The sequence below is a fragment of the Crotalus tigris genome, unplaced genomic scaffold (genome assembly GCF_016545835.1).
Source record: "Crotalus tigris isolate CLP2741 ecotype Arizona unplaced genomic scaffold, ASM1654583v1 scf7180000017701.1507938, whole genome shotgun sequence".
Classification (NCBI taxonomy): Eukaryota; Metazoa; Chordata; class Lepidosauria; order Squamata; family Viperidae; genus Crotalus; species Crotalus tigris.
Window position 1 is genome coordinate 608309 of NW_024096577.1, and position 27052 is coordinate 635360.

General features: G+C 44.7%; 1 protein-coding gene across 2 annotated transcripts in view; it reads right to left on the reverse strand.

Annotated features, from left to right (window-relative positions):
• Positions 1–292: 292 nt before the first annotated feature.
• PIK3R2 (phosphoinositide-3-kinase regulatory subunit 2) overlaps positions 293–27052 on the reverse strand; it is a 35155-nt gene continuing 8395 nt past the window's right edge. Inside the window, exons 2-16 of one of the 2 annotated variants that reach the window (XM_039338490.1) lie at positions 26099–26758; positions 21618–21710; positions 19999–20061; positions 18394–18528; positions 17520–17724; positions 16259–16344; positions 15740–15845; positions 14012–14110; positions 12982–13162; positions 11779–11904; positions 10628–10770; positions 8896–9072; positions 7794–7865; positions 4054–4224; positions 293–2386 (exon numbers count right to left, since the gene is read on the reverse strand). In XM_039338490.1, the coding sequence (XP_039194424.1) occupies positions 2194–2386; positions 4054–4224; positions 7794–7865; positions 8896–9072; positions 10628–10770; positions 11779–11904; positions 12982–13162; positions 14012–14110; positions 15740–15845; positions 16259–16344; positions 17520–17724; positions 18394–18528; positions 19999–20061; positions 21618–21710; positions 26099–26432 (2184 nt within the window). In that variant the 5' untranslated portion in view covers positions 26433–26758 and the 3' untranslated portion in view covers positions 293–2193. Of the gene's footprint in view, positions 2387–4053; positions 4225–7793; positions 7866–8895; positions 9073–10627; positions 10771–11778; positions 11905–12981; positions 13163–14011; positions 14111–15739; positions 15846–16258; positions 16345–17519; positions 17725–18393; positions 18529–19998; positions 20062–21617; positions 21711–24238; positions 24281–26098; positions 26759–27052 lie in introns of those variants that run through there. The other variant, XM_039338491.1, reaches the window with a different exon arrangement.

Sequence of the window (27052 nt, forward strand, 5' to 3'; positions counted from 1 at the left end):
GACACCAGTGTTGCAGTTTTCAGGAGCTGGTACTGTTATGAGATCCCTGACTTACGTGCAGAGACATCATTTTTCACTTCTCCTTTTATACAAAAAGCATCAGGCTACCCACTTCCTTCTCAGGAAAAAATAGTTCTTCAAAAGTTATTACTGCTCTGTCTTGGTCTTGCTTGATAGGCTTTGAAGTTCGACCCTCCAACTCTCTGCAAATTAAAAAAAAAAGCTGAATTGTTTTTTCCCATTTTAAGAATCAAAATGCGAGGGGAAAGGAGAGAAACAGAAACACCTGCACTTTTGCATTAACACATTTCATTTTATTATTTTTTTTAATGTTGAAGTACCGTACAAAACTTTTCATTTTCTTTTTATCTTACAGTAACAAATTCTGACGCAAATACTGGAGCTTACAATGATGTAATAAACATTTCTTTCCTTTTTTTAAAGTGAAGGAGCCTGGAAAGTATGGCTGGAATGATGTGAGGAAGGGAAATAAGAGAGGTGCTTGGTATTATTGCATATATCTAGAATGAGAACACACAAAACAAAGAAAACTTTTGCTGCTGGAAACCATTCACTCGAGCTTCCTCCGCCCTGCATGGGAGGAACATGCAGATCCAGAGAGGCATATGGCCGTGAACCAAGACAGAGCCCTCCTCCTTGCTAACTGGAAAAGAATGATGAGAATTAAAAAATAATAATAATTCCATCCTTTACTGGAGGTCAGCAATGACATCAAAAAGGGCCTTTAATAGGAAGACAAAAGAAAAAAAAATGCAGGCTCAGGACAAAGAGCATTGCATGTGCCCACACAAGACAAAAATCACAAGGGTTACGTCCGATATGAGTTGTACAGATCGAATGGCTTTAGACCAGCTCTTAGAAATGGAAGCCAGCACTATATAAAGCAGGCCAGGTAATACAGGTGGACAAAGCCTAGTATTGAGAATTACCAAGAACGTCTCCCCCCGCTTCCTTTTGGGCACAAGTGGGAAATGAGTTTATGGCTTTATGCCAAAGAGCATGCAGTCAAACCACCAATCTCCAGGTTCATCCAGAAATATGGACAGGTACAGTCCTGAGAAGCAGGACCGGCTGGGATGCTGAAGTGCAGTTCTATCAGAAAGGTGTTACACCTGGTCTCACAGGAAGGCTGAGGGTCTCCAGCACGGCCTGTTAGCCTCAGCATCAGTGTTCAAAGAAGAGGCAGGCTCTGCATCCTGCTTAAATGGAGCCAAGGGGGAAGGCTGAAGTGTGAGGGCATTTGAATCTGCCTCCATTTCCCCCCCCCCACCCATTCAGCAGCAGGTAAAGTGCTTGGCAAGCAAGGCAGATTGAAAGGATGGGGAGAAGCTTCCAAAGGCTACTATAATGGAGTTTTCTTTCCTGCTCTCCATTTTTGCATATTTAAGAACAGAAGCAGCTGCATAGGAAGCTAGAACGGATTACTGTCATATCACTATACACTGGGGAAGGAAGAGGAAGCCGGCACAAGGGAGGGAGAGTCACTACAAAGCAGGCTGAGTTGTGCCAGGTGGATGCCAACATAGATGGATGCAAGGCCAGAGGAGTTCTTAACCATCTCATCCCGCCCTTCCCAGGCAAATCCAGGAGGGAGAAAGAGAGGAAAGGAAATGATGGTTTCTCCCCAAATTCTTAGGGATTGCCAGCCTGCAGAAGCACCTTTAATTCCCAAGAATAGCTTGTCTGCTGAGATCGTGCCCAGCGGTGTAAGGTAAGATCCCTAGCACCAAAAAAGCCACTAGGAGAAAATGAACAACCAAAGACCTACATATATATATATATATATATATATATATATATATATATATATATATATATATATATATATATATATATAGCGCCTAGGTGATTTTCAGCCTTAACCACTTTACGATGCATGGACTTCAATTCCCAGAATTCCCCAGCCAGCATGCAGACTTGAAGTCCAAGTATCTTAACATTGTCAAGGTTGAAAAATACCGGCTTAGAGAAATGAGGGTAGGCAGGAAAATGAAGTAGAAGAGGAGAGCCACCGATGAAAAGCAAGATATTGAACAACAGGCATAGTTAACGGTGAACACAAGAAGGAAATCTGAGGGGTTTTTGATCCTATGGGGCAGTCAAGGAAAGGCAAGCCATTCATCGAAGATTCTGGAAGGGTAGGAAGTGGAAAGTGGCAGAGAAGACAAGTGTTCATCTTGGTGGAGGCTGGGAGAGGATCGGGTGTGCCAGTGTGACATTGAGTGAGTCATTGTGCTGCACGAGGGAGGTGTGCTTGTAGTGCAAAACCAACTCCTTAAGCGAGGCGTAGAGGTTGTAAGGTTCTGCAAAGCCATAGCCTGTTGCTGTCTTGTAAATCACGCAGTGTTTGGTGTCTCCATCCACCCTGCAAGAACAAGAAATCAAGAACTTAATTAAGAATCGTATATTGTGTCATTACACAATGCACAAGAAAAAGAACCACATAAACGCAATGTGGGACAACCGGGGGGGTAGGATGGGGGGGCACAGGAAGAGAGAGAAAGTGGATGTTATCCAAGATGCAGTATTTCGAATAATATTGAAAATTTCTTGGAAGAACAGGTAGTCCTCAGTTAACAATCACAACCAGGCAAACAGGTCTGGCAACTCTGTCGCTAAGCAATGCGGGCATAAAGTCAAAAATCATGTAACTGCACTGACTTATGATGGCAATTCCAGTCATTAAGGAATCACGGTTGTTAAGTGTGAAATCATGTGACTACTACTTGTGGCAAAGCTTCTCTACTGGCTCTACTCATTGAAAGTTAGCAATGAAGGACGCAAATGACAGTCACGTGACTATAGGTTGCTATGTGGACTTGCATGCTGGTTGCGAACCATCTGAAATTCAGTCGTGGGACTGCTGGGATGCCGTGATAGCTGCTACTTCAAGGACTGGCCATTAAGCTTCCTCATATAGCACCATCATCACTTCAAATAGTCGTTGAACAGGTGGTTGCCAAGCCAGGACCACCTGCATTTGTTAAACAAAAAAGGCAAATATTGCATCTAAAAGAAATGCAGGCCTGGTTCCAAACGAGCCACAGCCTGGTATCATGACACACCCTGGGGACTGGGGACCCTTATATTAGGTCACGTGTTGGCAACCCATGGCTCGGGAGCCTCGGACAAACTGACAAGCTTATTGGGTGGGCTCCTGCCTTTGCTACGTCTTAGCAGGAAGCAGCATCCCCCCCCCTCTCTCTCTCTCACACACACACACAGTGGGGGAAGAGGACTGGCAGACCAAGGGCAGGAGAGAGCCAGCCCAATAAGAATGTGTGTCAGCTTGTCGGAGAACAGCGTGAAGCCAATTTGCCAGGTGAGCAGAAGATCGGAGAGAGGGAGAGAGAGAGAGGAGGGGGAGAGAGAGAGGGAGGGAGACAAAGAGAGGGAGAAAGAGAGAGGGAAGGAGGGAGAGAGAACTCATGCACAGCAACCTCTATTTCTTTTTAATTAAACTCTTCAATCAAGCTCCCCCCCCCGCGTGCAAGTTTTGCAGCTCCCAGTGTTTTCTTTTCTCTGGGAAATGGGTCCAAGTGGCTCTTTGAGTGTTTAAGGTTGCTGACCCCTGGACTAGGTGATAGAGAACAGGTACAATGGCTTTTCTAAGATATAGTCTAACGTTTTTTTATGTTTTTTTATATCCATGTTTCATTTTTATCCTTGTTAAGCGTTGGAATTATTTGATTAAGATAGGCAGCCATATAGTTTTGCAAAAGAAATAAGTAAATAAATTCATTATAGACGGTGCACGCTCCTGGCAATTTATGAAAGTGGTTGCCCCGAAAAATAATATTTCTAGGTGTTACAAAGAAGAGCATCTTGGAAGAGGCATCATTTACCGTTTGAGATAAAACAACTTTTAGAGAATATTGGCTACATCCTTTCAAAAAAACAAATGAAGGCTGCATTTGAGTTTCACCACAACACAGGCACCAACTAATTCAAGTCAGCTGATAAATCAAGTCAGCTGAAATTAACGATGCCTGGTTTTTAAATGAATAAAAAAAATACTTTAAGACAACTCACACAACAGAGCAGGCATAGCACCCTCGCTGGCTGCTCTCCCGAATAAGAAAGGTTCCATCACGTTTGCCCACCAGCATTTCCTCTGCCTGGATGCGGTTGATCTTGCCTACATACCACGTCCGCTCATCGTGATGGGGCAGCTCTTCTTCATCCTCCATCATGGAGTATTGGCTACAAGGCAGAAATAAAGATGAGAACACAAAGAGAAAGCCTAGCCAGTTTCCCCAAAAGCAGCTCTGTAGAAAGCTGTCCTTCAAGGGCACGGCCACCAGACAATCCCGCCGCCTTCTTGCCAGAGTCCTGAACCACTGGCATCATCCTGATTTGTATCAAGATATTTCCTATTGCGGATCCTACGTATCTTAAGTATCCTATTAAGATACTTCCTATAGAGCAGGGGTGTCAAACTCAATTTCACTGAGGGCCGCATCAGCATTATGGTTGCCTTGGAGTGGTGGTGGCCAGAGTGGGTGCAGCCTACTGAGTGGAGTGGGTGTGGCTATGGGGGGCGTGGCCAGTTCTAAATCACGTCAAGGGTGCCTATGGGAGCCTGGGCAGGAGTGGGACAGATCTGAGGGTCTCTGGCAGAAGGGGGTGGGACTGGGGCAAGTGCCAAGGCATGGTCCACTGGGGCAAGTGCCAAGATGGCCACCACAAAATTGTACATTGGTCCTGGCTGGCCTGGGCCAGGCTCAAAGCAGTGGGGGTCGTTCCCTCACTGTTTCCAGGATGCCTTCACAGGCCACATGAAACCACTTCACGGGCCGCATCCGGCCCCCAAGCCTTGTGTTTGACATGTCTGCTATAGAGAGCCATGGTGGCACAGTGGTTAGAATGCAGTACTTCAGGCAAACTTTGCCCACAGCCTGGAGTTCAATCCTGACGGGGCTCAAGGTTGACTCAGCCTTCCATCCCTCCGAAGTCAGTAAAATGAGGACCCAAATTGGTGGGGATAAATATGCTGATTCTGTAAATCGCTTACAGAGGGCTGTAGAGCACTGTGAAGTGATATGTAAGTCTAAGTGCTGTTGCTATTTGCCTCTAAAACACCAACAACTACCCTCTAATCTCCACTTTCGGGAGATGAGATATTACTAGGGAATATCCTGCCCTTCTACAAAGTAGCAATGTCCTTCCTTAAGAGGACAATAGATGTGGTGGACTTCTAGAACTATGTAAAACAAAAAGATCTAGAGCTCAGAAGTAGTATAAAATTCATTGCCATGAATTAATAATAAAAGGATAATAATAATAATAAAGTTGGAAGGGACCTTGGAGGTCATCTAGTCCAACCCCCTGCTCAGGCAGGTAACCCTATACCATTTCGGACAAATGGCTGTCCAGTCTCCCTTAAAAACTTCCAGCGTTGGAGCATTCACCGCTTCTGGAGGCAGGTTGTTCCATCGTTTAATTGTTCTAACTGTTAGGAAGTTTCTCCTTAGTTCTAGGTTGCTTCTCTCCTTGATTAGATTCCATCCGTTGCTTCTTGTCCTGCCTTCAGGTGCTTTGGAGAATAGCTTGACTCTGTCTTCTTTGTGGCAGCCCCTGAGATATTGGAACACGGCTATCATGTCCCCCTCGTTCTTCTCTTCATTAAACTAGATATACCTAATTCCAGCAACTGTTCCTTATGTTTTAGCCTCCAGTCCCGTAATCATCTTTGTCAGATAGCTCAATTGGGCAGGGATTCTAGGTTGATCCCTTTGCTTTTTATGCTAGCCTTATTTAAAATCTTGGGAACCTGGTGTTTATCCTGGGGGACCAATGCAATGACTTGATGTAGGACTGAGATGGAAGGCCATGACTGATCGTAGAACCCATGCCCAATTGTGCTATCTGATCCTTTTATTATTAATTCATGGCAATGAATTTCATACTCCCATTTTTCAAAATCACTCCTGGTAATTCCCGACAAAAAACAAAATGAAAGAAAAAGCAATGCCTAAATAATAAATTCATTAAAACCAACACCTCATTTAACTATTTATTTTTGCATTAAGGTGTTAGGTCAGGGGTAGGCAACCTTGGCTCTTTTATGAGCCAGCCAGGCATTCTGGGAGTTGAAGTCCACGAGTCATAAAAGAGCCAAGGTTGCCTACCCCTGGGTTAGGTGGTCTGGACAGCTAGATAATAAATAAAGGCTCTCTTGAACAGCTTTGTTTTAATGACTTTTGTGTACATCAAGGGTAATGGGGTCATTCAGGTTTCTGGTGGAAGAAACATCTAAATCCAGGACAGCAAAACAAAAACATCTTGTTCCATCTGCACACACATACACACACCCAATCTCTCACAGGAGAGAAAACAGCAATTCCTTTTCCAATTATTTCCAATTAAAAAGAGTAGGATCCTCCTTTCCAATTCAAATCAGCAGGAACCAGGATCCAGTGGAAGGAGACAGTCTTGCAGATATCCAGGTCTCAAGCCAGATTGTTGGGAACCTCCTCTAGCATCTGTTTGTATTCGAAGCACTTGAGAAAGACCAATTGAAAGGCTTTCCCTGCCCTACAGGTGTCTGAAGCAGAAACAAAATCAGAAGAAGCACACCTAAAGGTTAATAGCCACTTCTTCTGCCAGATCATCAAGCAACTCCAAATCCCATCCCAAGACATGGAGTCCCCCAGGGAGACTGTGAGAGGGCAGGCTGCCTGAGAGTAGCTGGCAACTGGGCTGATGCCCTGTCCCTTTAAGACCTTTTCCCAGCCAGCCCAGCCGCTTAGCAAAGAGCAACTATAACAGCCTTGCAGCAAAGCAGCTGGGTGTGGCATGATGGTGGTTGTGATCATTGTAGTGGAGCAGTTGGCAGTGAAGGGTTGTGGGTTTTGCTATTCTGTATAGGAAACTGAGAGCAACCTGAAATTAAGGAGAACTGTAATTTACTTCTGCTAGTAAGGAGAGTAGTAAACCTGGGGAGAGTGTGATAACAAACGGAGACTACTGTTCAAGGATCTGCTGGTGTGTGTCCAGGAAGGCTGGAGTGGACCCTCTGGGGTATGAGAACCCACTGAATTGGGTATAGACAAAAGGACCCTTTGACAGTCTCCAGCTCAAATAATGAGGTTTTATGGAAGGGATTCTGCCATCATTAGATTTTTTTCCTTAGGAGGACTATTACTTCCTTGATGTTGTGGTTGATGCTGGACCCAAAAGTTGTGATGCTAGAACTCTAAGGGAGGTACCAATCTACCCATTTAGGCCTTGGTAACATTTCTTTTAACTGGGGATATCAGGATTTGAACTGCTGCAAACAAAATAGCAATAGCACTTAGACTTATATACCATTTCACAGTGCAATACAGCCCTCTCTAAGCAGTTTAGAGTCAGCATGTTGCCCCCAACAATCTGGGTCCTCATTTTACCAACCTCAGAAGGCTGAGTCAACCTTGAGCCAGTGAGAATCGAACTGCTGGCACTGGGCAGAGTTAGCTGCAATACTGTATTCTAACCACTGTGCCATCACAGCTCTTATAAATAATAAGCACTTTTCCAATTGGGTTGGCTTCCTGATATAGGAATTAAAGCTAGACCTCCTACAGCACAGATCAGGTTGCAGAAGATTGTAAGAAGCTCACTGAAGTCTCTGGTACAGAGACCCCTTTTCATTCCCTTACTTGCTGGCTGCTTGTAACTAGACACAACAGAATTTCAATCTGGAACCTTCTGAATGCAAAACAGTCTCCTGTACAGACACTTTGAGATGATGAGCCCTCTCAGAGCAGAATAAGAATTGAGCTGCTTACTCCTCAGTTTCACTCTTGATGCCAAGCCATTCATTGATCTTCTTCTGACGAGTTCCCTTCTGGGTCAACCATCTGGAGGCATTAAAAAAAAGGAACAAAAATGGCTCATTTTTAAACAGCATTTAAGGGACACACACAAAGCTGTTCTTCCAGACTACAGCCAAGCCTAGTAACTTAAAATGAAAATGTTGACCACATCAAGGCGGCACTGGTACATAATTATGAAACGGTAATTATTTGCATCACTCCAATGGGTTGGAAAAATTCTAACCGTTAAAAGAACAGTTTTTAAAATTATAATTAAATAACTACTGCAAAATTAGCTGTCCCAAGATCATGTTAATTTAATGTTCTGTTAGCTAACTAGAAAAAAATTACATTTTACAGGCAGGTCACACCCCCTTCAGATAAGCAAAGGAGTCATTGGACAGCTTTCATCAGCACCTTTCTTAGGCTTTTAACTATTACACAGAGTGGCAATCAGGTCGAAAGCCTTGCAAGTCTGTACTTGCTTAGCACTGAATTGTGAGAGCACATGCATCTTATGGAGAGGCCACTAGGGGGCAGGATTACACTATCAGAACGGCAGCTGGAAATTAAGGTAGTTCTTGATTTGGAACCCAGAATTTCCATCGTAGGTCACGATGGTCCTACCTCAAGGCACCCACATGATTGACCCAATTTTATGACATTTTCTGCAGCAGTCTTTAACCAAAGGCGGCCACTGTTAAGCAAACCCACTCCCTGAAGTGGGCATTTTTTTTGCTTGAAACTGGAAGAAAACACTATTTTTTAGCCAAAAAAAAAAAAAAAGTTGTAAATTTAGTCATGTGATCTCAATAGGCTTCAAATATCTGCAGATGAGGGCTAGTTGTTGAGTGCCCAAAAGGTGACCACATGACTGTGTGTGTGTGTGTGTGTGTCCATTATAACTTTGGGTCTTAAGTGCTTTTGGGGGGGGTTCCATTGCAACTTTGACTGGTCGCTAAGTGCTCAGTTGTCAGATGAGGACTACCTGTACAGAAGTCCAACCCATTTGGCTATGGACAGCAGATTTTAAACCACATTTATGCTTGTGTTTCTAGGATATGCTAGCCCTTACACAAGGTATTGGTCACGGAGTTTGCGCAGCTGCAACAAGTCAGGTTTAAGACTGTTCATGCGCTTGTCGATCTCCCGGTTTTCAGAGGCCTGTTGCTTGAGGTCCTGCTCCAGCTTCATCTTGCTGTCATGAATTTCCGTAATGCGAGACTTCAGCTTTTCTGAATTCATCATGATCCTAGGAAGAAAAGACGGGGCTGTTAAGAAGAGCAAGAAAATCTCAGAAGTTGCCTTAAACAGAGCCTGTTTAGTGAAGTGCTGGCCTAGAAACAGAGAGACTTGTGAGTTCTAGTCGTGCCTTAGGCATGAAAGTCGACTGGGTGACTTTCGGCCAATCACTAGGAGACTGAGTTCTAGTTCCATCTTAGGGGCTAGAAAGCTGAAAACTGACTGGATGACTTGGGCCAATCACCTGGAGACAGTGAGTTCTAATCTCACTTTAGGAATGAAAGCCAGCTGGGTGACTTGGGGCCAGTTGCCAGCAAACTGTGAGTTCTAGTTCTACCTTAGGCACAAAAGCTGGCTTGGTGACTATCAGCTAGTCATTCTCTGTAGCCTAAGCCACATCATTAAAAGTTGTGTCAAGGTAATGATTTAGGAGCTAACCAGCTTGTATAATGTGAGATGAATGATGCAGTATTAGGAATGACTCAGCAGGAATCTGTATCCCTTTAAGAGCTTGAGTATAAAAGGGAAGGCCTTGCTGAGTCTTTCTCTCATCTGTTTCCTGCTGTGACTGCTGTGTGTTGGAGTTTGCTGTATTACCACATGTATGTATTTTTTTCCTAGTGTATATTGTAGATAGTGTAATATAAACCACCATTTAATACAAACCATTGTTTACTGTATTTACTTCTGGGTTACCTCAGCGCAATAAGATCATGCATGCTCTGACAAATTGTTGTGGAGAACATAGGAGGAGGGAGGAGTATTTAGATATGTTTGCCATCTTGAGTTACTTATAAAGTAATAAAGGTGGGGGTAACAATCTAATAAATAAATAACAGCTCTGTTAGCATGGGTGATGGAATGTAATGAGGAGATGGATCCCCAGCAGGGAGGGGCTGCATTCCAGAGGAGTAAGAGACAATTTGGCCCAGATATTATGTCTGAGAACAAGAGGGTGAAAATGGCCCCTGCTTAATGGTTCACAGAATATACAGTATTGTAGAAGCAGATAGTAGAGTCTTTTGTCTGGCAAGATTTTACCTATAGGTATGAAAGAATAAAGAGCTCAGCTTGGAAGAATTATCACATGGCATTCTTGGTTTGGGATTTGACAAGATGAGAATACGGTAAAAATGAGAAATTCTTCCCCAAGTTTAGACACAACCACATTGCCTTCTTGACAACACTACAGAAGTGGTTTGTCCCAGCGTTTTCCTGGATTTTTAAAATTTTCCAGTCTAACCTACAATTCTGAGTTTCCTGGTGCTTTCCCATCCAAATACTGGGTCTAGTCCTGCTGAGATTTTTCAAATCAATAATGGTGGCTCACAATAAAAGCATTTGGAAAGGCCACAGAGCACCAAGAATTGCCTGCAAATTCTAGCTTTTAACTTGACAGCTGGGGAAAATTAAACACATGGGGATTAACCTTATTAACTGTACTTCATTCATTTCAATTAACTGGAAATTGGTGTTTGTCTGGGCCCCACCCCCTTTTTTTCTGTTGTGAAGGGCAGCCCATGGGGGGGGGGGGAATATCTAGCTTAATTCTGAAAGGGTCTCACCGCTGCACCTCCTTCTCGTTCCCTTCCCTCCGGAAGCGCTCCACGTAGTCCCGGCTGCATTTCTCCTGCGTCTGGCACTGCTCTTCAAAGATCTTGATGGTTTCATTGAAGGCCTCAATGGCCGTCCGTTTCATCTGCAGTTCCTGAGCAGGAGGGAGAAGGAGGGCGATGAAGTCAAGAGGAAGGAATATCTTTGCAGAGGGAGGGAACAAGGAAACCCACAATAAATAAGTAGCAGGGGGTCCTTAATGACTGTAATGGAGTCTGCCCAGCACGGTTGTAAATTGTGACAGTCGTAAGGTTGATTTTTGCAGCAGCTGTTAAAGTGAAACAACAACTTGCTATGGGTGCCGTTTTGCCCCAAACCAGAAGGGCAGGTTTTCAGCGAAATTGTTATAAAATGTGGTCATGTGACTCTGAGATGCTGCAAATGATCATAGATGCTGTCTGGCTGCTGAGTGCCTGAAGTTTGGTCACATGACTGCAAGTGGTGGTGGCACTGTTGTAACTGTGAATCCAGGTTGTAAGGACTCCCTAATACAGAGGTCTCCAACCTTTCCGGGCTCGAGGACTGGAGGGAAGGAGAACAGCTTCAAAATTGGTGTGCGCACATGCGAGGCCACAAACATTGTTGCGGCACTAGCAGCCTGTTCGCACATGCGGTATGTGCTGGCGCCATGCATATGCACGAACGGCCGCGCACCCTCTATGGCAGCTAGCAGCCCGTTCACACAAACGGGCTGCGGACACCCACCCTACGCTAGCATCTCCTTTTGCGCCTGTGTGCATGTGCAAACAGGGCCGCGGGCGCTAGCATGAATGGGGGGGAAATGTCACAGAGCATAGGTTGGGGATCCCTGCCCTAGTAGGATCCATCATAAGCATTCTAAGTTCTAGACCAGGGGGCCATGAAAGCGTCAGGTGAACATGTAGTTCCACTTGTGCATGCAGTGGGCGAGTGACCCTGCCACTTGTGCAAATGGAGCTGTGTGCTCACCCGCCGCTTGTGCGGAACCATCCTCTCTCCCCTCATCCTCCACTGGTTTGCAACACCAGAAAGGTTGGAGACCGCTGTTCTAGATGCTTGATTAGGTTGTAAGTCAAGGACTACCTGTAGTCTTTAAAGATTTTAAAGTGGGTAGGCTAAGTACCTGTGAGGTGCGTGTGTATTCTTCGTACAGAAGGTCGTACTCGCGGCTCTTGTCCTGGTACTGCTGGTGATAGACTTTCAGCTGCTCCCCAACCGCTTCCACGCTGTCCTCTTTCACTACCTGGTCCTGCCAAAATAGAACAAAGAATTAAGAGAATGAACATTACCATCCCTGGAAATGATATGAGAGAGGTTCATAGGGAGCATCCTCCCCCAAAGCAAGACACTGCAAAATACTTGGCCAAGTTTCTCTTTAAAAAAAGAAACCCTCCTTAGCTTAACTGCTCTGGGAAAAGGAGAGTTGGCAACTTTCTGTAATTTAACCTTCCTGGGTTTTAACATTCTTGGCTCCTCTTTAGTTCAGAGAAAGCCATTTTTCCCTTCTTTGTTCCAACAGTGAATTGCTTGCATATTCCTCCCTTTCCATGTTCTTTTGGGTAAATTACTGAGGCCAGCAGACCAATTCTTTCATTGATTAATTGAAGATTAATGTCTGGTCACCCAAGACAGCCTTTTCAAGTCTGCTGCCTTCCAAATGTAGGGATAATGGAAATAGTTACACATTATACCTCCAGGTTGCCGGGACAGCAAGCATCTAAGATTGCCATGGTTAATTGCTGCCAAATGTCATTTTCTGATATATTACTTAGTCTAAATCCATTTTTTAAATTTAACAGCTCTAGCAGTTGAGGTAACCAGCTCAGCATTCTCTTTCCAAAGAGAAGGCAGTGAGGGCAGTAAAGAAACAGCACAGGGAAGCACATAAATCTAGGAAACAATTATTTTCCCTTCACGTTGCTTCTTCTGCACAATTAGTTTACAAAGACTGACTGCTGCTAGATATGGAGGCTTTGCTCAGTTCAGCTACCTCAGCTTGTTGATAGGAAAATTCCCCTGTGAATTTGCCTAATCTTTGGATAGTAAATCCAGCTGAGTCCCGTTTGGACCATAGGCCAGCTGTATCCTCCAATGGGCTGCACACCAAACAGAAAATGGAGATAGTTATCTTCCATGCGAGTTCTTAATATCCAGCATCAGACTGCTTCTTGAGGAAGACATTTCACTTAGCAATCATAACCAACATCTCTACCCACTTCAGATCGGTCGAGTTCCTTCCATTCAGGAACTGGTCAGGTTATTTGGCATCCTGTTTCTGACAGAGGCCCATTGTGTTGGTGCACAGTGAGTAACAACCACATCTCACCTGCTGGTACTTGGAGATTGGGTACAGTAACCGAGTGTCCAGCTTGGCATTGTACTGGGCCAAGGACTCGTGCCGGTAGTGGTTGATGAGTTCCACCACAGAGCCAAAGGTCAGCGGCTCTGAGAAACCATATTTGCCTTCCCGGTGGAAAATCTTTATCAGTTTGTTGTTTCCCCCTTTCCTGTCAAGAGAGAGAGAGGACCTGACATTCGGCCCAAGAAAGCTTGGAAGCGACACAGCGCCCCTCTGCCTCATCTCCTTCCCCAGTGCATGTCTGGGCCCTCATCCTCTCTAAAGCCCAAACCCAGAGAAGAGACAGTGAGATGCGGTCCAATCCTCTATTGCAGTGACGACAAACCTTTGAGAGACCGAGTGCCCAAAACCTGCCCTGCCCCGTCCCACCCCATGCCCCGCCTGCTCCATCCCCACCCACCCCGCTTCGCAGGGCCACCCGCCGCCTCCATGGCATGCCGCAGATCGCCCAGTAGCCCTGCAGCGCCATGGCGGCCACACCTTCCGCCCGCGCCCTGCAGCATCATCTGCACGCGACAGAGCATGAGGGCGGAGTCTTGTCCCTGCTGCCCCGCTGCCATGTTCTTGGCTGTGCTGCTCTGTGCAGTTCCCGCCTGGGGGTGACTCTCCTCCGGGGGGGCTGCTGGTGAGGAGGGGGCCACGGGGGGAGGCGAGGCTGAGGCGATGGTGCGCATGCCCACAGAGAGGGCTCCGACTGCCGCTCTGGCACCCGTGTCATAGGTTCACCACCACTGCTCTATTGCTTACATCCAATGGATAGAATTTTGCCAAGCTAAAGCTATAACTTTCTAACCCACTAGATATATTTTGAGAGATTCTAGGGTGTGGCTACCCTAAACCTCTTCCCCTGTTGTCCCTTCTAGTCTGGAACTATGCAATCTCTTAACTCAGGCTTTCTCTGGGAAAGCTCTGTGTCTCGTTCCCCCCCCCCCCAACTGCTCTTCCAGGTGCATATTCCATCACGTCAGCCCTCCAATCAAGTTAAACTGGGGCTCACCGGAGAGTCAATGTATATTCACCCTGGATCTTGCTAGAAGCATCCCTCACCAGAAAGGTACCATCAGGAGTGTCTCGGAGCTTTTCATTCACTTCCTCTCTGAAAAGGAGGCAGGAAAATTCGGATTGTTTCAAATATTTATGGTCCCCATGCACACAAACGTATACAAGCATGGCGGCAATGCTGTTGGGAGGAGCCCCTGTAAGCGCCAGGTCTCATCTAGAAAGCTAACCTCTCAACCAGAGTAATTTGCTTAACATGGGTGGCCATATCCATTTCTAATGTGTGTTTGTTTATACAATATCAAGGCAGCCCAACTGAAAGAAAAGTAAAGAAAGAAGGGATAGAGAGAAAAGAAAAGGCAAAGGAAAGGAAAAAAAGAAAAAGAAAGAAAGAACACCAGTCTTCTTGTATCCTCTGTCTGCTCTATTTAGTTCCCTGATACTCTCTATGTGAGAAGAGAAGGGAAGGAAATGGGTGCGATTGGCTAGCCATGGGCCAGGAGAAATGGAAAATAACATGGCTGTTTTGAAGGCACCAAGAATTGTAGGATAATAATAATAATAATAATAATAATAATAATAGTAGTAGTAGTAGTAGTAGTAGTAGTAAAGTTGGAAGGGACCTTGGAGGTCTTGGGAGAAAGGGAAGGAAAGTTCAAATTCCCTCTTTACACAAGAAAAGAATATGGTGGTATCATGTCTCAGAAGGAATTCACAGAATAAGCCTCAAATGATTGTGTTTGTGTGTGTTTGCACTGCACATACACACCCCCAACCCACCTGTAACCGCCGTTTAGTTGCTGCTTGATATTCGTCTTCCTAATATTCTCCTAAGAGCCAATCCCCTCTGATTTTATTTTATCCTCACGACAATCCCACAAGGTAAGTTGGGTGGAGAGACAGGGACTGGTGGAAGAAGCTTTGCATTGACCCACGTTTTGCAATATTGTTCTTCGAATGCTAGTGCCAGCCCTGGCTTTCCAGGAGTGAGATCCTCTCTACTCCATTCTTCCTCAGCCCCAAGGAAATGGCAAGTGGGACAAAGAATACCAGGCACCTTAATTGCCAAGGAGCACCTGACTCTCAAAATCCACAAGGTGGTGTTACTTTCTGCAAGGATCCAAATGGTTTAGAGTCCAAATGGTTTAGAGTCCAACGCTGGCCGTGGAATTCTGGGAGTTGAAGTCCACATGCCTTAAAATTGTCAAGGTTGAGAAACACTGGTTTAGACAACCATTTGTTTGAAATGGTATAGGATCTCCTGCTAGAGCAGGGGGTTGGATCAGAAGACCCCCGAGGTCTCTTCTAACTCTATTATTCTATGTTCTAAATCTCTTCTTTTAAACAGTTTCCTAAAAATAACATGGAGGTGTCATTTTTGACAGAAGAAAGACTGCCAAGACCTACTGTGTTTCTCCGAAAATAAGCCCCACCCCCAAAATAAGCCCCAGTTAAGATTGTCAGCCAGACGCATTTAGTACCATGTTTCCCTGAAAATAAGACCTAACTGGAAAATAAGTCCTAATGGGTCTTTTGGAACAAAAATTAAAATAAGACCTGGTCTTATTTTCGGGGAAACTAATTAACTACTGAATAGTTTATCAACAGAGCAAGGAAAGTCTCAGCAAACTCTTCTGTTGCACTTCCAGAGAGTCCCATTCTGAGCCAATTGTTCCTCCCTCCTACTCCCCGTGTTACATTCTAGCTGACTTGGGTCCCCCTTTACCTGGAGATGTCTCCCCAGTACCACTCTGCATCCTGCAGGGTTGTGCCATTCCCGTTGGTTAGAGAGACTGCTGCAGGTTTCGCTTTGGGTGGCTTCGGAGGCAGAGCTGGAAAAGAGAAGACCAGGTTGCTGAAAGGGAGGCACTCTTCAACCCTGTGCTGGAGGACCACCATGCTCTTTGAAAGGAGCATGGAGACCCAGTGGTGTCTCATCAAGAAAGTCCTCCCATTCCTCTCAATTATAAGCAGAAGAGTCAACCCACCCTGGAAGGGTTTAATGAACTAGGGACCTGGGCATTCAGCTTTGGCGTACACTTACACTCTTTCTAGCCTTCCTCAACCTGTTGCTCTCCAGATGTGTTGATCTTCAACTTCCTAGCCAACTAGTTCAGTACATCTGGAGGAATCGCTGGGGAAGGCTGCTGCCGTGTTCCAACTACATCCACTTGCCTCCTTGGCCAAGCATCCCATCCTCACAATCTTCTCCTGCGCCATACACAAAGACACAAGGGCTTCCTACCTGGAGGGGGAAGATCTGGCTCAGTGTCCTTGGTCTGCAGAAGGGTCTCCAGGAAGAGGGTTGGAAAGTCAGGTGTCGTCTCAGAGCTGCGGGAGGAAAAGGATAATGTTATGCATCAGAGGTACATGGGGATAGCGGCTTAGCACCTCGGCTATTGAAAGGAATTCAGACCCTGAGTTCCTCACTCTGGGAAAATAATTTCTGAACATACAGGCTTTCCTCTTTCATTGACATATTTGATAAGCTGAGGGTTGAAATGAAGGGTCCTCGGTGCTCTCTAAGCTTGGTTGTTTTCTTGCAGGCTTTTTATTACCCAAGCTAAGCAACATCATTGGTGCCTTTCATGCCAGAAACTGCCATCTGTCTGATCCACCCTGACCCCATGCAAAACCTGAGTTTTGACTGGAAATCCAAACAGAATCTAAATCAAATAAAGGAGAATATTTGCTGCTCAGGGTTTGAAGTGAAGGTTCCTGGGTGCTCTTTGCGTTTGGCTGTTTTCTGGCAGACCTTTCATTACCCAAACTAGGTAACATCATCAGTACTCATTGGATAATGAAAAAAACAACTAAGCTCAGAGAGCACCAAGGACCCCTCAGAATCCAAAGCCACAGATTAAACATGACATCATAAAATTGTGACAACAAGGACCATCTAATCCTACCCTTGGCAATGTGCCCCAAACCAACTAAACCAGGGGTCTTCAAACATGGCCCTTTTATGACTTGTGGACTTCAACTCCCAGAATTCCTCAGCCAGGCACGTGGAATTCTGGGATTTGAAGTCCACAAGTCATAAAAGGGCCAAGTTTGAAGACCCCTGAACTAAACAATGCGGATAACCACGGCAGCCCAACATCTTCTTACAAGCTTCCAAAGATGGAGACTCCACAACCTCCATAGGCCCGCCTGCTCCACTGTTGTAAAGGTCTTTTTTCTCTTCTCTCCTCTAAAAAAGACCTCCCCATTCCATCCTCTCTTTATTTTTATTAAATTTATATGCCATTCGTCTTGCTATCCAAAGTAACTCTTACAATGCAAAAAAAGAAAAGAAATAGAACTATAAAAACAATTATAAATATAGGAAGCATTAAAATTACAAAAATTAAATACAACTTTAGTTCCATTTTAAACAAGGATGGGCCACCTCTGGCCCAGCAGCCTTCCAAATGTACTTCCAGCCCCCTGTTGTATTTTCAGGAATGTTGATATAAAAGGGAGAATCCTTGCCCCAAGGCAGAGGGGGATTTGGGGCCACCCACCTGGTAGCTGCAGGGAGCCGAAGGAGCAGAACCCCAAAGATCTCACTCAGGGTTCGAGGCAACAATCCATTGCTTTCAGCTTGTTCAGCCACCTTGGAAAAGTGCCGGAGCAGGAACTGGAAAGTGAGGAGGTGTGGCAGAGGCATGGCTGGAGACTCCAACACCGAAAGCAGTTGCTTTTGACAAAGCTCTGTTTGGGTAACATCTACAGAGGAGCAGGAGTCGGTTTCCAAAAGAAAAAGAGAGTGAGACTTGAGAATCTGTGCATCTTTGCACCAAAAGGCTGGGCATACTGAAACATGTCTATGTCTGCTAGGAAGATCGAGGAAGCAGGCACTCCTTACATACCTAGAACCCCACCAAGCGTTCAAATTAAATCCTGGGAGAAGAAACCATGGAGGGAATCCAGAAGTTACAGGGCAAATTACTGGGGGGGGGGTGTTTGAGAAAACAGAGGCTGAAGCAAAGGTAGAGAAACAGGATATGATGTCAATCCTGCTGACCGATCAGCTCTTTGGCTTCTCCCGTCTCTGAGATGTTTTTATGAGGGAACTTTTAAGAGCTGATGCCTGGATTGATTGGCTGATTGGGTCTTTTCTTCTCAGCCATTTCTCTTTTATATTGTGTATTTTACACTGTAAGCTTGCTTACATGCCAGGACGGATATCTTTCTTACCTTACCGATTTTACATAAGCTGTGCTGGTACAATGCGGGCAAAAAGGATTTAAGTCAGTGTTTATTTTTTTTAAAAAAGGCTCTGTTGTGCCAGTCCCATACTTCCTGGTCTTTGTCCCAGCTTGCAGCGGTTTGTGCCTCTCTCCTCCATAATCTCCACTCTGAAGCCTTCCTTTCCCTAAAAAAATCTCCTCTCACCTTGGAGCACTCGTAAGATTTCACCCTGCACACAAGGGGGTACCACCGGGGTTGGCAGATCTTGCAGGTACCCCTTGAGAGCCTCGCCCAGGGAATGCACATCTAAGGCCTCCAAATCGCCAGTCACAGCCCAGTCTGCAGGGACAGAAAGAATCAGAGAGAAAAGGGATCTGTTCCAGGAAGCAACTCAGAAGCTGACCCCGGTTCATTCTGGCTGGGTTTCCATCTCCCAGCTTACAGCACTGATTCTCCTAACAATTCTAACCATGGGAAACGTAAGCAGAACTCAAGCAATGGCTCTGCCATCAGTTTTTGGCACCCTGACTCTAAGGTAGGGGTCTTCAAGCTTGACAACTTTAAGACTTGTGGAGTTCAACTCCGAGAATTCTTCAGCCAGCCCTGGTTGGCTAAGGAATTCTGGGAGTTGAAGTCCACAAGTCTTAAAGTTGCCAAGTTTGAAGACCCCTGCTCTAAGGTCTTAAATATGGCATGGTGGACTACTGTTGATCCATTATGTCATCCAGCCTTGCACCCTACCAACAGCAGACACCGCTCATAGACCTTGTTACCACACCTACTAGGCCTTCTGACTCTCAAATTTCCTTAAAGTTCCTTTTAATACAAGCATTTCCCAGATGACATAAACTAACTTGCATGGGCTAAAGCAAATGGAAGGAATTCAAAACATGGCAGCTGAAAGTTCACAGATGCACCAGTGTGGCTGCTGGTGATTTTGGCATCCACGCACGTGGCGGCCAATCTAAGCAAAAGTTGACTTTCAGAAGGAATCCAAGAACAAAGCACCATCAAGTATCAGCTAGTTTAAAAAAAAAAACAAAAAACCTCAATGTGAGTTTAGAAAATAAAAATGGGGGGTGGAATGTTTTCTACCAGCCTAGGATCAACATTTCCTGACAAAGCTGAACTGAGATGGCCAGAATTCGGCAGGATTTTAGGGATGGTGACAAAAAACAAGCTTATCTGTTTTTCTTCTGGTAAGTGGTAGTTTGATGACTTTATCTCTATCGTGGCAGCCATGTTGTGAATGCATGACACAGACACCCACCCACTCCCACCTCCGTGGCATCCATTTTGCAAGAGGGCCCATAACATGCTTCCCCAATTTAAATGTGTGTAGCATTTCCAATTTATTTTCTCTTCCTACGCATACAGAAAATCCAAGTGGAGTGAGATCTTGAACAAGAGTGGCCTTCTGCCAGTCAAAATAGTCCATTCAGGGTGAGGTGGCCAACTTGGCAATGTCCTAAGATCTCCTGCCTGCAGAACACAAGGCCACACAAACCCAGAGAAAAATATTCAGAATGCTGCAGATGGGTGGTATAACCATCTGGCTTCCCTCCGCTTTTGAATTTAGAGTGAGTTAACTAAAGGAGCTCATGAATCACAGAGTGCTTTCTGGCTTTTTAAACCGGAACAAAGTGCTCTGCCCCTCTCTACCTGCTCACCCTTTTGCTTCTGCCCTCCCTGCCTCGGTCTGCTGCTGAGAAGCTCTGAATGCAGGCGCTGCTGCTGCTGCTGCTGCTGCAGCCTCTAATCTCTTCCATCTGATCAGCCTTGCTTGCTCCCCGCAGAACTGGTTCTTACCGGTTCTCAATGCTTGCCTTAGTTCGGAGCCAGATGTTCTGTAGAGCATCTTGCTGTCTAACCCTGTGAAAGCAATACACAGCAGATTGGATTAACTTCACAAAGGAGGTTTTTTTTTTTTTTTTCCTGGAGGGGGCAGGGAGCTGGGGACGCTGCACTTTGGGGGCAAGGGAAAAAAAAGGGAGGAGGAGGGACAATGCTTAGAAAAAAGAACAGTTTTCTTTTTCTGTTTGCCCACCTGCACATCTTCATATTTATACTTTGTTGTCCCATCGTTTCCTTAAATTGCTCAGGACACTCATTTCATTCGTGCACCAACAACCCTGTAAGGCAGGGAGTCTTCAAACTTGGCCCTTTTATGACTTGTAGACTTCAATTCAGCCAAGCTGAAGAATTCTGGGAATTGAAGTCCACAAGTCATAAAAGGGCCAAGTTTGAAGACCCCTGCAGTAAGGTTAGAGTAGGCTGAAGGGGACTGATTGGGACAATGTCACCCGATAAGCTCCCACAGCTCAAATTATGAATCTGGTCTCCCCATTCCTCGCCTGTTACTCCAATCATTACCTCAGATTGACTCATGGAGGCCTACCTACTATGGCCACAGAGCGGAAATATCGGTAGTGACAGCATCCCAGGGGATCAACCCTTCCAAAAAAGGAGAGAAGAGAGCTTTTCCATGCACCCTCCCTCTTAAGAGAATTAACCACAGGAAGGACCCTGCCAACATATTTTTCTGTTCAACTCCACTTCCGCTGATTTGTCTGTGCACCCAACATGCTAAATCTTAACCAGGCTTTTGAAAAGATGGGCTGTGCATTGAACATAAGCCATCATCACGTTTGCCAATTTTGCCCACAAGCCTCTTTTGAACCAGCAACCCCTCGGCCAGACAGTCTCCGAGCCACCAGCTCGAGAGTATGATTCCTCCCATCTATTAAGTCCTTCCTACCTAGAAAACAAGGGACTAATAATACAAGTTTAATATTTTTTTTAAAAAATGGCTACATTAGAACTATTTATACTCCATTAGATATGAACAAGCCATTTATTTGCTTGCTTTTACTTATTAACATTTATACTGTTTTTTGCTCAGGAATTCAAGTAAGTATCAATAGGGCTCTGCTCCCTCCCTCATTTTTTCTACAACAACCCTGTGAGGTAAGTTGGATTGAGAGAGTGGCTTAAACCCATGAGCTCCTGTGGTTGAAAATGGACAAAAATCTAGGTCTTCCTGATACAATCCAATCCGTTAACCAGTGGAAGAGCCTGCCTCCAGAAGCGGTGAATGCTCCAACACTGGAGGTTTTTAAGAAGAGATTGGACAGCAATTTGTCTGAAATGGTGTAGGGTTTCCTGCCTGAGCAGAGGTTGCACTCGATGTCTTCCAAGGTCCCTTCCAACTTTATTATTATTAACCACTAGGTCACACTGATTCCTTATTCTCCATCATCTAACTCAGTTCCCATATAAAGCACCAGGTGGTCTCCCATCCAGACTGTCTTAACAGCAGCAGGGAAGCTTCAAGAGGTACCCTCCATACACCAGTATTCCCTGTATAGCTTGCAGAAGCTGCCCCTGGCCCCAAATCTCACACCATTCTGCTGTCTCCCTTGGCTCACCTTTCTTCTCAATCACATCCACCAGCCTACACAGCAGAGGTGGGGCGACCTCGGGTGGGGCAAACTGCTCAGAAAGTTCTGGAAGTGTCACCCCTGAAACATGGGCAGAAAGACAGGTCAGAAAAAGGCCTGAGATAGTTGGGGAAAAAGAAAAGCAGATTTCAAAATGGAAGACTTTTTAAAAAAAATATTTATTAAATTTTTAATAAATTGTCCATCACACTCTCCAAGGCAACTCTGGAAATAGAAGGAAAAAACATGCATTTTTTTCATGGTACAGAGAAGGGATTCGGGGCACTATAATGCCCCAGGCAATTGCTCTGGGCTCAAAATTAGGGCGCAATAATAGGAAGCCACAATCCTTGTGATTAAGTGACAATTTCTAGACTGGTTGCCTTGAGTTGCTCAGCTCAGCAAAATTCCTAAATCCAGAATTTTGATAAAAATGGAGAAGCTATTACAGTAACTGCATATTAAAGTACAGTTTTGGTACATTTTTCACTATCTCATCATTATATGAACAGTGGCAAGTATTTTTAAAAGAGAAACATGGATATGTTTAATTGTTTAATTAAACAATATGTTTAATATGTTTAATTGTTTCTAATGTTTTATACTTGTTATTAACCATTTGTGACAAAGGTGGCTATATCACTAGCTCTTGATGTACGACTAGTTGCTTAGCAACCTTCTGAAGTTACAGCATATCTCAAAAAAGCTATTTAAAAAATCTAACCTGAATTCGAAGTTCCAACATCCATATCCCTCACGGTTACATGCCCGCATTTGGCATGCTTGGCAACTGGCCCACATTTATGGCTCTGTCCCGTAGCCATGTGAATGCAATTTATAATGTTTTTGCCAAAATCAGCACTTTTGCTATGTTTACACAACATACTTTACCCCAAATTTGAGGGAGCAATATTTCTCGCAAAAAAGCCACACAATGGAACATTGGATTTGCTTAACGACCGTGGCCTTTGCTTAATGACCATAGCATTTTCTTTACAACTTCTGCACAAAAAGGCTGTACAATCAGGTGTGGTCACATGGAAACTTGCTTTATGACCCATCACGGCTTTTGGATGAAATTGCAGGTTTAATTACAGTTGTAAGAAAAGGACTACCTGTATAAATTTGATAAGTAACTATGTCCAGTAATAACCTATCATTAATACAGCTACTGTGACCTATTATTAATACAGAACCACAATGAAAGGAATGAACTATATAACCCAGAACCAAGGCTGAATTCCTACAACTCAGGACATTAGTTCAAATGACGTTCGTAGTTTGTGATTCAGCAAGATATGGGACATCCAATGATTGTCTTAATGTGTTGTGCGATTAGGTCATAACAGTAAGCAAAACAGGTTTATATGAGGATGATATGTGACCCGTGCAAGTGTGGGACATTGTTATCTCAAATTTAGGGTAAATTATGTTGTATAAATGTAGCCAATCAGTGATTTAGGGATTAGGATCCTTACAACTGCAATTTGGGATAATAATACTGGCATGTTTTGAACAACTGTTGCAAAGATTATCAATGATATATAACTGAAAGGGCTCTGAGGAGTCAAAAGGCTAGACACATTTTTAATGAACTCAATGTAAAAAAAAAAAAAGGCTGGATGATCATAAAGGTGGAACCTGTCCAGATGCTAAGGGCCAGAATTTTAATCTTTATATTTATACATTTATAATCTCTGAGAACCACAAAAGCGGCAGGGAGCTTCCACAATGTCCTGCCAATTCTCCTGATTTTTTTAAAATAAGGTCTGTTTTTTCTAGACTCTACTGGGCATCTGGCAATCAGTTGGCTTCACTTGTAAAACAGATGCCAATTCCTCCTGGCCAGGAGTGCCCTCTGCAGCTGCCTTGGGCTCTACTTTGCACTCTGTAAGAAAAAGGGGTTTTAAAACTATTCCTACCTCTTTTAAAGAACCGTCAGTCACCCCGTTCAAAAAATGCCAGAAACGCTCTCAGACTGTTTTCCTGCAAGCTGGCCTTAGGCCAGAACTGGCCCCCAAGCCCCACAGCCGACAGCGTCAAATCCTCTGGCTCAGCCAGAGAATGTCAAGTCAGCACATTCCTGCTTGTGAAACAGTGTGTGCATGCACGCACGTTTATCTGTGCCTCTCTCTCTCTCTCTCTCTGTGTGCGTGTGTGCGCGCGCATGTGTGTGTGTGTGTGTGTAAAATGCATACACCAAGCTGGCCATTCCCCCCCTCCAATGGTTCAGCATTGAGCCTCTTTTCTTCAATGAAAATTACCTGATAAAAAGGAAACCTGATCGTGGCTATCTGTAAAGAATTTTGCTTCTGTTCTCAGCCACCTTGATAAGAATTTTTTAAGGGAAAATGGGAGAGAAATGGGCCAAGAGAACTTTTTGTTTCTGGTGCTATTATTTCTTTTTTTCTTTTTCCCCCAGCGAGCACTCAAACCACCACCCCTCCCCCCATTGCTCACAAATAGATGTAGAAAGTTTTTCAAATTAGTTTCCATCTGGCGATTGTAAACCAAAAAATCTCACACCTGCCTAGCAAAGGAGAAGAAACAAAATTTCTTCCTAGAAATATTTGCCTCAATTGGTAGCCCAGATTATTGTGTTTTCTCACAATCTGTCCAGACTTTTTGGGGCCAGTCAAGAAGTAACAAGAGTCATCACAGCAAGGCAGGGATTGGGGTTCAGAGAGAGCTCAGTCCATAATCCACCAAGGATGATATTAGTAGTAAAGTCACATGTGAAAAAAAAGAAAGCTGAGTCAATCATTCTGAAAAGCAGCAGGAGCCACACAGGTTCTACAATATCAGGAAGGAGTCATTATCTCCCAAAGATGTGGTTGACAACCACAATTAAGCCCAAAATTTCTGTTGCTAAGCAAGACAGTTAATTGAGTTTTGCTCCATTTTATGACCTTTCTTGCAGCAGTTAAGTTAGTAACACGGTTGTTAAGTAAACCTGGCTTCCCCATTGCCTTTGCTTGTGATCAAAAAGTGAATCTGTTGCCAAGTGTCTAAATTTTGATCACATGACCATGGGAATGCTGCAATGGTCATAAGTGTAAAAAATGATCATAAATCACTTTTTAGTGCCATTGTAACTTTGAACGGTTACTAAATGAACCGTTGTAAGTCAAAGACTACCTTTAATAGGAAAGGAAGAAAATATTTATTGAGAGAGAAAAACTGATAGCTGTTTAAAGAAAACTTCTCTTTAGTTAGGCTTTAGAACAGTGGTTCTCAACCTTTTTAATGCCGTGACCCCCAACCGGTTGTAAGTCGAGGACTACTCAACTGGTCGTAAGTCGAGGACTACTAAACTGGTGCAGCACCGTTTGCAGAATGGGACTTTTGGCGGGCTCAGCAGGGCAGAGACAGCCTGGACAATTCCTATTGGCTTTTGAAAGCCAATAGAATTCGACTCTATTCAAGAGAATCTATTTTATTGGCTTTCAAAAGCCAATAGAATAAAAGGGAGTAGCACAGCTAAGGAAAAGGGGGAAAAAAATGGCGGACTGCGTTGTTTGGCGACCCCCGTGAAATGGTCGTTCGATCCCAAATGGGGTCCCGACCCACAGGTTGAGAACCACTGCTTTAGACCAACCTTGTCTAACCAGACATCCTCCATTCTGTTGTGGACTATAAGTCCTAAAATTCTTAGTCATAGGGGAGTCCACACTATATGGTCAAAAAACTCAAGATGGTGGCTGCAATGGTACAATCAAACTCTACCTGTTTTTTTGTGTGTGGTTAACCACATCCCAGCTTAGCCAGCTGGGAAATCCAACTCTCCCATTTTTGAAAAGTGCCAAATTGGGATGCCTCTATCTATCAACCATTTAATTTTACACGCCTAAGATCCTCGCTTTTGGCATTATTTATAAGCATTTTTACAAAAATAAACCCATCCTTCTTTTTAACATTTGCAGCTCCCTGTTGGAATACCTGGTTAGTCCATTAAAAAAACATATAAATAGGTTTACAATTTAATGGAACAACAACACATCCTGGCAGGACATCCTCTTCTGGACTGGCTAAGCGCTGGGAAGCCTAATGAGAAAAATGGTCTCCCTCGGCTAGCTTATGATTTCTTTTCAGACAACCTAAAACGCCTCCCTGCACTTTGAGGTGGTAGTTGCTGTACATGACCCCGAGGCCACACTGCTTGCTGGCTTCAAGTGTGCACCCAGGCATCACCTCTCTACAGATGCCCCCTATTCTGGGCAGGGCATCTCAAGCCTGAGGGCTGTTCCTGCTCTGCGGGAACAGACGGCAAGTCCAGCCAACAGGAACCAGGAAACTGGTTGGAACAGAACAGTGAAAATGGTGTGTACTTGTTGCTGGTGACTTTCCCTGTACTGAACATTTCTGGAACAGCATTTTTCAAAAGCCTGACCTGAAGCCGCACCGGTTCTCTTTCTTCCTCCCTCTTGCAAGCCCTTCCTCTCACTTTGCACCCTGATGCAAGTACTCACCTTGATCCTCCGGAGCATGGGATGCTCCTGTTCCAGGAGTCGCGGGCAGAGGCCTGGTGACCCTGGGACGATGGGATGGAAGAGTGATTTTCACTGGCCCCACATACTCCACATAGGTGCCTGGGAAATCCCCCTTTTGTTTGGTGCGCTCGTTGACCCCCAGAATCCAGCCAATCTGGTTTGGCATTTGCTCATCTCCATCCTTAAAGCCCAGTGCCTGCAAGGCCCCCTTGCTCACCACCAAGGTGTCACCAGGTAACAGATCGATGTCTTCGTTGCGTTCCTTACGGTAAGGGTAGAGGGCCCGATACTGGAAGCCTTCCGTGCTCCCCATAGTCCCCTGGAAAAGGCCAAGCAAATGCACCAGTGAGGGAAAAAATGGAAAAGAGGAGTGGGCTGAGGGTGGCTGTCCCACTTCCCTCTCAAAAACTCTGCATGAAGGTGAAACGACAGCTCTCCTGGGTCCGCTGGCATGAACGGCTGGGCCCTAAGTACAGCCCCGTCGTTCCCGTAACTTGAAGCCACGATTCAACCAGATGATGAAGCAAAGGCAGAACGTGACGAGCATAATCCAGCACTTGGAGGTGGGCTAGGGAGGAGAGGCAAATGACAGCTCAGGATCTCAAAGGCGTCGTGGAAGAAGTTGTGGTGCACAGGATTCTGGAACAAGTAGAGGAAGGGAGATGTCACTCAGACAGCTTCAATAGCATGTTCCCTGAGTAAGAGGGCTAACACTTATATTTGACTTTACAAGGTGTCCCAAGCAGCTAGCAGAAATGGAGCTCAGCACTACAGCAAGATAAAACACCGAGAATAAGGCAAACAGCAGAGAAAAACATGATTGACATTGCAGAAAGGACCGTATCATTTATATTAGCAAAATTCACTGGACTCTTTCAAATTCTTTAACCTTAAAGGGGAATTTTTTTAAAAAACATCTATTTTAAAACTTTC